Source organism: Aulostomus chinensis, chromosome 8, assembly GCF_037954235.1.
Source record: "Aulostomus chinensis isolate RoL2024-O1b breed Wild chromosome 8, RoL_Achi_v1.0, whole genome shotgun sequence".
In the NCBI taxonomy this organism is placed as follows: Eukaryota; Metazoa; Chordata; class Actinopteri; order Syngnathiformes; family Aulostomidae; genus Aulostomus; species Aulostomus chinensis.
This window is the reverse complement of record NC_141327.1, coordinates 4,478,746-4,490,897: the sequence shown is the minus strand read 5'-3', so window position 1 is coordinate 4,490,897 and position 12,152 is coordinate 4,478,746. Positions and strand designations below refer to the sequence as shown.

Sequence of the window (12,152 nt, the reverse complement as noted above, 5' to 3'; positions counted from 1 at the left end):
CTAATTCGAGAACATGCCTGAGGAACCTCAGAAATAGATTTATCAATAAGCCTGACAACTATTAACAAGTTATCAGGGGAATGGCTTTTCAACTCCCTCAAGACACTTCCTATGTGTGTGTGTGTGTGTGTGGGGGGGGGGGGGGTCTCAGCAGACAGGGTCATGGTTGATCAGTTCATTGAATCACTGGTGTATCAAGGTGGACCAAATTAGCTTTGAGCCTCACATAACAGATAGAGACTGATAATCATATTGGATGTGCTCTCAGTGGGAAGAGTTCCTCAGCATGTGTGGAGACGGAAAGGAAGGAAGGAAATCAATTGGCTCCCACCCCTAACCCTCCCCCCTCACACCTGGCTGATCCTCTCCCCTGCAAGCCAGTAATAAATCTTCATTCAAGGTTGACATCTTAAAAGTGTAGCATACTCTGCACTTATAATAATGTATAATAGATTTACTGACCTTGGCATACAGTGGGAAAATGTAATTAGTCATAGCAGAGTCTAAATTTAAACTACAAAGAAACATAAGGGGGTGAAGGACTGAAGAAATTACTCATATCACAATTAATTTGGAAAACGAGGCAGATGAGATATATGAAGCCTTTGCAGAGTGAAAAATGGGATCTGCGGTGGGATTTTTTTTTTTAATTTTTGTGTCTTTTCTCCCTTTTCCTTCTCCATGACTGCATAAGTTTGATTTTGTTGAATTTTTCATCTGGCTGTCACTAAAAATGTCATTTGCACTTGTTTTAGGGTTTCATTTGTACTCCTATATTATTTTCAAGGTTGTTGTTTTAATGTATTTCGTTTGAAATGTTCTGATTTTTTTTTCATCTCATCAGTTCGTATATTTTTATCTGCACACATCAACATCATCTGTTATGAATGAGTTTATTTCTTTCACTTGATGCTTCCGCTTTCATCTGTTCAAGAGGTTGCCCAGTGCTGTTTCATGTTCCTATGTTTGTTGTATGTTATTGTGTTCCATGGACATCAATTTCCTTTTATTCTGGAAGGCTGTAACTTGAAAAGTGCTGCAGGAGTGAAGGCAGAAAGCACTCAGAGAGGACATGCTTCTGCCGGGGTGAAGTCAGCCAAACTCCATGTGGGAAAATGCAACTTTTTGCTGTGTTAAACTCATCTCCCCCAAAATGTCATGGGTTCATCCCTTCATCAAATGTTACAAAATTCTGCTTCCTTTTTTTGTAATTCTGCTTATCCTGCTGCAAATTTCCTCAGAGTTGTGTTTGTTTCAGAGGTAAAGATGAATATCAAAGTTAAAGAATCACATTTGAGTTAGTGTGTGTGAGAAGGTGAGCTACAGGACAGATTTATAATCGTCTGAATGAAAGACGTGAGATTGGACGCTGACTCTCAGTATTCAGGTCGGGCTAATCTGCTTGATTTATATCAAAGTTCCATGCTCTCGGTGCAGAAGGTTACTTGCCAGTCGGGCAAGAAGAGATCAAGTAAGGCTGCATCTCATGCATTATACATCAGAGCAGAGAGGTCCCACAGACAAAGAGTCTGACATAAACACAGGAGCTCAGAAAGGGTTGTTGGTGGAAGAAAGTAGGTTCCTTAGGGTCACGGCCGCTTACACTCTGTACAAGTCAATTCAGTGGCTAGCTAATAAACGCGACCGTTGTAACGTTCTCATCTTAACCTGCAGCACACAGATTTGAATTCACTTCTGTTGCTGCTTCCAGTCAGAGGTGGTGAGGGATCACGCGGAACCAGCTGGTCTCTAGCCGGGTGTGGAATGCCTGCTTAGCTTTCCTTAAAGCTACCACAAGTTGTCAGTGGATTAATAAAGGCTCAAGGATTTAATGGGAACTCACTGAAAGAATATTCAGAGCTTGATATTTTGTTGGAGATCAACACTGGACTTCCATGTCATGGGCATGAACACATGAATGTTAATGTTCCCCCCGGATGCTTTCACCACACCATGACAACTTTATCATGTAATTATGTGTCATTGTTTTGCGTTCACCTTTTTGCCTCTGTGTGGCCTCATATGATCGTTCAGAACTGTCACTGGCCTCTTTGTTTCTGTTGAACTGCCTTCCCCAATCAGGGATAGAATTATGAAGAATTTCACAAGAACAAAACTCAGCGAAAGACGTTTCATCTGCTGGTTATATTCACCTGACCTCTCACATTTAACCCATGGCCACCAGTACAGGAACCCCTGAATTCAGGAATCCTATTTGATTCAAAGATCTATTTCCTCCCTTGGGTTCTAATGATGGACCCTCTTCACAGCATCCGTGCCAAAAATCTGCTGTGTTGGGATGAATTACAAACAAGGGAAATAATCTGCATATTTATATTATTGCAATTTCCCCGGCGGAACGTCCAAAAGGGATTAATAAAGTAATCTGTCTGTCATTTCTAAGGTGCCTTACGAAAAAAAAAACCCAACACACAAAAAAACGACTTTAATGAGAGAAAATTGGTACTTCTTTATCTTGGTGTATTCAACCAAAGGCTGAATGACCGCAGAATGCAAATGTCAGTATGAAGCTGAAAACATCAGATATCTTGACTTACTGTATTTAACCTACATTTATTTTACTGCTTGTTTAACATGTCTGTACGCTGAAACTCCCACAGTTTTCACACAAATCACAATATTTTATGTTTTTATCAAATACTTTGGTATCACTACTGTAGTGCTGATGAAGGGGGATGTGTTTTGGTTCCCTGACAAAATATATAACACAATGTAATTTCTGAGAAACAATCACCAGTAATGTGAATAGAATATCTTAACAATCTGTTCAAATCAGGATATGACATCACTTTACTTTAATGCAACCTTTAAAACCCAGAAAAACTTTAACTTCCATGTGCTCTAACCCAACATCCTAAGACAATATGTAGTTCGATATATGTTGTCTAGTTTAATATTAAATTACATATTGTCTTACGTTGCTATATCACAACATCCTGCGACAAAATCTAGTTCAATATGAAGATAGCTATTTTATCAATAGTCACAGTCCTGCTGATGCCTCACATTAACACTCGTATCCACCAGTTTTCTGGCCTTAAGATCTTTTTTCAGTTTGCAGGCAGGTTATAAAAACGTGGTTGTGGGCTCCTCAGTCTGTTGGTGGTTCATGGTTTTGGCCTATCAAAGTGCTGCTCTGCGCCTGTGTTTACCGTGTCATCCTATGCCACAGGGGTTGCTGTGATTAAGGCCTATCATTCTTTAACCTTTCAATAAGCCATATTTGGACTTAAATCCTTTGATCAGGGCTACGGACATGTCACACCACTCAAACCACGTATCCCTCTGTGCCCCTGACAGCTCTCCGAGATTATGCTCAGTGCCTTGAATCAAAACCTTGTCCAGTTCACACTGCGGCCGGGGGTCCAGGTCACCGTGTACGCTGCGCACCTATCAGCAGGTAAACAAGCTTAGCTGCCCGTGTAAAGCTGCTCTGGTACCTCCTGCAGGAAGTGGACAGTACATCACAAGCCTATCAGAAGATCCAGACACAGTGGACAGTATATTTTTATCATCTTTGCTGCCCCCCCTTTCACTAATAACTCCAACCCTGTGTCTGATTGGCTCCCACCATGTAGCTACACAGAGACATTCAGAGAGTGAGCATCGTTACAAGTATGTGTGCCTCCTTCTATTGGGGATGCTGCTTATAAGATAAAGAGTAAGAGAAGTCCATACTACTGTATATTAAAACAATTCTTCTGTGATTTATAGGTGTTAGCTATCCTTTTATTGTCACTGCTCGTTGCATGATTCAGCTAGGTGGAAATACAGCTGCTGCCCATTGTTGTATTGTTTACGCTGTGTGCTACTTGTCTTCCTGTCTCTGCAGCACCTCTAGTGGACACCAGCGAGAACCACAGTAGCTCTGCCATGCTAATGCTGCTATCAGTAGTGGTTGTGGGTTTAGCTGTATTTGTCATCTACAAATTCAAGAGGTAAAGTATTAATGAAACGCCATGTCTTTGAGATAGAGAGGTGGGGGTAGGTGTGTGTGTGTGTGTACTTGTGTTGGGGGGAGGGGGGTTAGCTGCTAGCACTGCTACAGGGTTTGATATCTGCCACTCAAACTCCCACGCCTGTGCACTCTCGGCAGAGATATGGCTTTTCACTCCCACACCTGCAAGGATCCCATGGAAATTCTTTTTGTCAGGTCATTCTTTGCAAAATAAATGTCACTCAGCCTTCAGTTATTATCAATATTAAGCCCTTTGATTGTGCGCAGCTGACCTTTCTCAAATGCTAAATCATGTCAGCTCGCCAAGGTGCAGTTGCGAGGGAAAAGGGCACCAAAGGGTCATGAAAATGCACGGACAGTTAGAGAAAAGAACAAAACTTTCGATATTTATTAGATGCCCATTAACCCCTTAATGCACAGTATCCTTGACAGGCGCCACATATAAGCCAACAACCAGGAGACCAACTGCCCAAGAGTTCACAAGAGTGTTGCAGGGACGATGTGTTTCTGTAGGCCAACCTGGAAGTTAGCATCGTCATGGGTTCCCTCCGCCAAAAGCCAAATGGACTTTACATTAGATTTAGGATTAAAAATGAGCTCTGCAGTGAACAAAAAAATTATGAGACTGCTGACAAATATGGAGTTTAGATTCCATCTTTAGAAGTACAAAGATATGGTGGCGCCGCACGAACGATGCATGACAACTAGCCTCGTACTTCTGCTCTCAGCATGACATTTGCTGTCTCGTTCAGCCACTTGTTAGCAACCGCCCTTTTATAGACAAATATAAACTTTGAATTTCAAAAGTATCATATTAACTGTTGTACTGAATCCAGTGGAGCAAAACCTTAAATAGATCAGTGTGAAGCAATTTGACGATTATCTTTGCGTGTGTCATTTTGCGATATCACATTATAAAGGTGTAGAAATATTTTTCACTAAATAAGATGATGCTTTCCTTTCCTTTGATGCTAATTTCAAAGATCCTTTCCAAACAAGCATATTGCATTGAAAGTATCATTGCTACATTAAAAATCTTTGAATGTTAGACCTGGATTTCCTTCCATACTGAATGATGCTTGTTCGACCACCTCGTGAAAAGAATTCAAATTCTCAAATGAGCACAGAGGAAGTGGACATTTCAGTTCCGAATGCGTCTTCTTGTGTCAAATTCTGCACATTCATCACTCTGAACAGTAAATCTCAAACATTCAACTGCAGGAAGAGGAATAAAAACACATCTTAACTGGAGGGGGACTCTTGTCCTTTTTTCCCTCTGTAACTAAAAATAGATGCGTCCACTCCAGTGGACATCATGTTCCAAAGGATATATCCTGCCCTTTGGCTAATGGTTGCCTATATTTAGATTCCTGCCTATTTTCCGTGCTTTATTTTAAATTATAATCCACTCACACTTCATCAAAATAGAATCTTAAATTGTCCTTGTATTTTTCTCATTCTAATTTCTTATTTTAACAGTCATATAAAAGTGTGTCGGAGAACAAGGCTGTGTGTGCATTGGCCGCAGTTCACTTTGGTTCTCCTTTTTTAAATGATTAAAATTAGATTATAAAATGAGCTGTTTTTCACACCACCTCTATATTATTGTTATTTATCTGCATATTTATACCATTTGCTTTTAATGTTAGAACCATGACCAATATAGAGTTCCACTGAATCACAAATAATATATGTAGTATGTCGATGTCAGGTGTGGTCAGGTACTTATGTCAATTTAGAGATAAAATAAAATATATTGGGGGAAAAAAACAGAAATCAATAATGAAAGTAACCCCCCCCTCCCCCAAAAAAACCAAAAAAAACAGAGATATAAAATGACAGGTCACCATAGCCTGGCTCTGGTTGTTTCATTTTGGCTGCTCCTTGTGTCCCCTTGCCTCACTGTAAATCTTTTCTCAAGGAAGATCCCAGGCCTCAACGTCTATGCGCAGATGCAGAACGAAAAAGAACAAGAAATGATGAGTCCAGCTGATCCAACAGAGGCCACGCCCAGCTCACAGCGGGACTTGGTGCATTCTTTGGAGACTCTGGACACAGAGTTTAACTCACGGCCCGTCGGTAAATATGCAGCCACAGAACGGTTGACTTTCTGGCATCTGATTTTCTTTTTTGACTTCATTGTTTGCCATTTGTTCCACGTAAGTGTGATCATGTTTTTGTTGTGTTTTGAGACTCATCCTGTGCTTTTTGTTGTGTTTCTCAGAAGTGAAAGGGTCCGCTCCAGGAGTGCATGGAAACTAAAGCTAAACGAGTACGATCAACAGTAAAGTTGCTCCTCAGTCGAACAGTTGATAACGACTTGAAAATAAAGACACAAATCTATTTGACTCTGCCTGTCTCAGACTCAGCAGAAGTGCACTTTTGTGTCATTAAAAAAGTGATCAGTGAAAGAATCAGTAGATGTACTGATTATCAACTTTACCCAATGAGCATAGGCTCAAAAATGTATTTGAGGTATAGATAGAAGCCATTTGGAGGACAGTTCTGCAGATGACCCCTATGAATGATAAATTTATAAATGAATAAAAATGTAATATAATATGATCTAATACGCAGCGCAAACTTGAAATAGTTGGATCTATGTGACAACATCACTTCTTTGATTGAAGGGGAAAAAATCAATGATTCTGCTCAAATACGTTCAAACTAAAGTCTCAAGCTTGATTATAAAAGAGTTAGGAGAAGAGACTACTAGTTGTCTGTGGCCTCCCACCTCTGGCATCAGTTCATCTCTTTGTCATCCTCATCACACCATCCGCTGAAACAACAGAGAGGAACTACAGACTTCTTACTAATGAACTATTCAGTGCATTCTGCCAATACAAATGCATAACCTTTTCTGTTCTTTGTCCTCCAATTTAAATGTTTTCCATGTTCATTTTTATGTCCAACACTCCAAAAAAAACTTTGCATGGCTGTTCAATAGCTTCGGTTTACTTGTCTTTGAAAAGAAGCACGAGAGAAAAGAAGTTACTTATCATTTTTTCTTTACTTCAAGACGGGACACTACAGGCAAAAAACAAACAAACCCAAAAACCACCATAATTTTCATGCACTGGCTGGTTCTGATATTTTTAGTTATTTTTCTGTCTTCAAATGAGTTCTTTTAGACTGGTGGATGAGCACAGATTTAATGAGATAATAGGGGATTTGCATAAACATTTCAGAAACTTGCAGAAAAAAATGGTCTTAATATAAGAGACGATCTGGGGAAGTTCCCAGTGGATTTTTATGCTAAACCTGCAAGGACTTTTTTCCTCTCTTTTCATTCCCTGACCAAAAAAGTAGGACTTAGCAACACCAAATGTTGGACTTTTATTTGTATAATGAAACAAGAATTTAAACCTAGCTTTATTCAACATTGTGTACATATTTAGATGTACAACAGAAAACCTGTAATAGAAAAACAAACAAACTGCTGTCTTGATTCATCAACAAATCATCATCAAGAGAATGACATGTTGAGGATGAGTATTATTATTATTATTTTTTTAAATTATTATTTTTTTTTTGTTTAAGTCAGCAAGTTGCACTCAGCTCTTTGGGGCTTTTTAGCCTCTTTTAACTCATTGTTTTGGTAGAGCAGCTGACATACTCCGCTTTCATCAGTCCATTTCAAACCATAGAAATCTATCTATCCATCTATCTATTGTTGAATATCATGAGTAGGAATCATAGGGTAATAGAGTGATGCAGGGATGATGCGTTTTTGTAGGCTAACCTAGCTAGCATTGCCATGAGTGACCTCAACCTCAAGCTACTGGCAGATTTACACACGAAAGTTCATTTCTTGCTCATAATAATAATGATCTTCACAAATGAGGACTGCTGTCATGACTTGTGAAGCGTAAAGCACATGTAATGCCAGTGCAGGTCAATATATTTCATTCTGTAGAACGAGTCATTAAAATATGTCACACCAGTATGAAGCACTGACCTAGTTTCAGGCATGTAACCAGAAACATGTTCAAAAATACCAGTGACTTTCAGACGAAGGACTAAGATGTTCAACCATGCTAATCACGGCCAGGTTTTGGACTCAGTGCTACATCACTTTAACATAAATACCAGCTAAATTCAAATAGTAAGTCAGCTGGGGGTGGAGCTTTAAAGCATCCCCTGCTGTCACGCCATCAGCCTCTAGAAAACCATCCTCTCATACCTTTTTTTCTGTTTCCTCCAGGATGTATGAAACCTCTTGTACATGTGAAATTCTCCACAGAACTCCCCACATACATCGTCTGAAGTGTGGACTGGATGACCCCTCCAGCTGCATCATAGATATTTTTTACCATTTTGGGACACAATGGTTTTGAGCTTTATACCTGTGCATGTTGGACCCTGCTGACACATACTGTGCTCCGTTCAAACCAGAAGAAACTGTGTACAGGTTTTCTTTTTTTCTTTTTATCATATGTCCAATAAATTGATAACATTTTAAAAATGTCATCTAGTCAAATACATAATTTCGAGGGAACGCCAGCATGACCAAGAAACTGGGTAAAAAAAAAAAGAAATGTCATAAACAATGTTTAGATTTTTGCTTACATAGCTAAGATTGGTTTGCTATCAGCAGTAGTGTATTATTTATGATATACTTTTGTTATTGAAGTGAATTACACATTTAATTTGTTAATCATGAATATTCATCTATGTTAGAAATGTGTGTATTTCAATAACAAATGTCATACTTAACAGAGACGCTGTTTTAATTAATGAATAGGGTTCCTCAAAGCCTTCAGTCCATTGTTTCTTGGAAAGCTGACTCATGGCACAATACACATTTTCTACTGATTCTTTTCTGATTTAAATTTATTAACAATGTTCTCGATTAATTTAAACTCTACTGTTATTCTTCTGGTTGTATTTATGATACATGCCAGTTTGTAAAATGTTTTGTGCTTCAAAGTAAGAGACCACTCGCCGCAAGTGATCCCCAGAATATCAAGAGACATTACTCATTTTAGGAATAGAAGAAGAAGAAGAAGAAACATGGGGGGGGGGGGGCAGGAGGACTGTCCCTTAATAAAAACTATTCCAAAGTCGTCCTCAGCCACAGACGATCACAGCTGACGTCCCCTCTGGAGGCAGAGTCCAATTCATCAAAGCTCAGATTCATGGTGGTAGTTGAAAGGAGTGCTTTAGCTGTAAAAGGCAAAGAGCATGGCGATGAGAGAGAGCGAGCGAGAGAGAGAGAGAGATGGAAGAGTGCTTTTTCAGGACGTAACACATTAAGTGTGTTGTATTGGATGGAATGAGAAGAGGTTGACTTCTTGAATGCTTAATGTGGCCAGTCAAGCTCAAGGCCGGCTAAGGTTGGCGACACATTTAGGCTAATGTGCCGGCCCGCTTTGGAGTAGCAGGCACCTTCATCCCGGCTCGTTATATCGCTCTGTACAAGCAGGAGAAATGGAGCACAGCTGCTAGCAGGCCGCATGGATGATTAGCTTGTTCAGAGGACCGTCGAGCCCACTGGTACTTTGGTACAAAATCTGACAGATGTAAAAGCCTGATTGATGCTTCTCAAATCTTTTCAAGCAACTTTCATAGGATTACTTTTGTCCTGTTACTTTGTGGAGGTAGAGCAGACACACTGTTATTTGGAGAACTGCCTCTGTACAGCTGCAACTGTGGTAACCATTATTCACAAAGGCCCTGCGTAACAAAGCCATCAAGCAGTGATGACAGGACAGCACGCGCGTCACGAGCAGGACTCACTTCTCAAGGCATTGTGGGATATCAGGCAAGGCAGGCTGCTATAGGAAGTACAGCAAAGCAAGGCTAAGACGTTTACGTTGGCAGGATGGCTCTGGAGACGGGATGCTGGTCCCCTGATGCATTTGCCCGTTTATCTTGAAGCTACGGAAAGTATTTTTGTTAAACTTGCTTAACACTTCAGGCGATACTTCACCATAAATATCATTATTTGTATTCCAGTTACTCACCGTTACACAATCTTTTCCCTGCATGACTTCTCAGTGAGACTTGTACTTATACTGCTACAACAACGGTAAAACTATGTTTGGTCGGAAGCTCAGAAATACTTGGCTCTGTATAATCCAGCCGTACGCTCAGTTCTCCTCAGGGACGGTTTCAGGAAAGGTCCAGTGAGTGGAGGTGAAAGAAAATGAGTGATTAAATGTTATCATACAGAGCAGCTTAAATGTTTGTGTCTAGGTTGAGGGGACACTTCAGAGATATTGTAGTTTTGAGGGAAACCACTTGTTTTTCATACTTTCCAGGAGTCAAAAACTGACTGTCGAATCTGAACTGTTCAACACTTTTAAGAACATTTTGTTGAAATCTTTATATCTAATTTTGAAAAATTGGTAAACTGCTTTTGATATTGGGTTGAAGTGCTCGCGCAATTATCAACTGTGTTTCCCTTCCACCGGCAGATCAAGTTTTCTAACTTATCCAGGAAAAAATGTCTTCATGTCGAAGTTGAGCCCGAAAATGACTTCCAACAAGAACCACCAAGAATCATGGTTCCAAGTTAGACTGTCACAGTGTATCGGTATTCAAGGTAACCATGTCCTTGCAAAAACGGAATATTGACATCACGTTAATAATGTAGACAATCTTGTTAATAATTGAGGTGGAGAGTCTGTAAGCATAATTGCTCTTTTGGTACTGTTATGGTTACAAACTCTCCACCGCAACTCACTCATATTTTGACTACAGTTCATTTGCTGAAAACAAATTCAAAGCTCAAACCGACAGATAACGTTGTCCCGTGTTTTGTTCAAAATATCCTTCTATATTGCAATAAGACCATTGTGTTATTTTCGTCATGATAATCGTGAAACTAAAATCTGATATCATTTCGACAACCCTTGACATCTAAATCCTGGATGAACGTCACTGCAATTTAACACACAATCGCGGGATAAAGTGTAATTACTTTACTTTCATCAAATCAGAATTTAATTAACTTGTCACTTTATCTCAAAATACTGGCAGGTATTAGCCTCAGCAGTACTTTGTACATTATAATTGCATATAGGAGCATCAGCAAAACATGGCCGAGGTCTTCATTTTATCCACATATCATTTCTTATTTAAGTTACAGTAAAGTTCTGTCATAGAGACCTTGACATTCAGGCTTTGAAGTACTGGCTACTTCAGAATTCAAGCAGTTTTGCAAGAGTGAGAATGTAAGTGTGTATATTGGGAGGATTTAGTGAGTGTTGAACTCAGAAAAGGAGTTTCCGCCTCTCTCTGTCTGTCTGCCTCTGACTTTGTCTCCCTCAGGCTGGTACTCACTAGCCTGGAACCTCATACTGTACATAACAGTCTGAAAATCCTAATCTGAACCCCGGGGGAAAGAAAATGACTCTGCCAGACAAAATGAGGAGGTCAGCCATGATAAAAGCACCTTCTATATTTGACTGTCACTGAGAGGAAGCCAGGTTGAACAGACAGGAAGTCCTGGAGCTTTGACCTCCTGGTTAGGACAGCACCTGAGGATGAAACCATATCTGGACTAGCTTTGAGCTACACTCTCCTCATCTCTCTCCTCCACCCCGCAGAATTAGCAAAATTATTATTTTTGTAGAGAAATATTCATAATAACAACAAAAAAAGACTTTTATTACTGTACAGCTTTTGTATAAGAAGAGATGGTAAAAGTGTTACAGTGTTTTTGTTGACCTCAACTGTGCTGTGTGTAACTGTTTTATGCATTTACAATCATATTTATTAAATGGAAAGAAGTCTGTTAACTGTGTTCTCATTTTCTAACTATATTTGTAAAGAATTAACATGTATTTGGGAAAATTACTATTCAACCTTTGAAAGCCAAGTGTTTTGATCTTTTCTTGTTCATATACAGTAAATCTACTGCAGGGAGGAAACTTTTCTGAACCATTAGTGTTTGTTCTGATTAAAAATAGTTTTATCAAAGTTCTGGAACACTTCTGTAATTACCGTTTCTTGATTTTTTGAGAGCACCGTAGAAAAATATCAGGGGTGACTAAATAGCATCCATCCCTGTATGCACATTAATGAAGTCCATTATGTAAATGCAGCAGATTTAGCAACACACGCTACTGTTCATCTAGAGCCCCTGTGTCTTATGTGGCAGTTGAGGCAGAACCCAAATGCAGAAGATTGATGAAACTTGAGGTTTATTTAAAAGAGGAATCCTAAA

General features: G+C 39.5%; 1 protein-coding gene across 7 annotated transcripts in view; it reads left to right on the top strand.

Annotated features, from left to right (window-relative positions):
• sorcs1 (sortilin-related VPS10 domain containing receptor 1) overlaps nucleotides 1-11,861 on the top strand; it is a 216,589-nt gene extending 204,728 nt beyond the window's left edge. For 2 of the 7 annotated variants that reach the window (XM_086210512.1, XM_086210511.1), the window contains exons 24-27: nucleotides 3,322-3,421; nucleotides 3,854-3,959; nucleotides 5,901-6,058; nucleotides 8,184-11,861. In XM_086210512.1, coding sequence (XP_086066638.1) covers nucleotides 3,322-3,421; nucleotides 3,854-3,959; nucleotides 5,901-6,058; nucleotides 8,184-8,245 — 426 coding nt within the window. In that variant the 3' untranslated portion in view covers nucleotides 8,246-11,861. Of the gene's footprint in view, nucleotides 1-3,321; nucleotides 3,422-3,599; nucleotides 3,683-3,853; nucleotides 3,964-5,900; nucleotides 6,059-6,203; nucleotides 6,252-8,183 lie in introns of those variants that run through there. The other 5 variants (XM_086210513.1, XR_015117522.1, XR_015117523.1 and 2 more) reach the window with 5 other exon arrangements.
• Nucleotides 11,862-12,152: the final 291 nt, after the last annotated feature.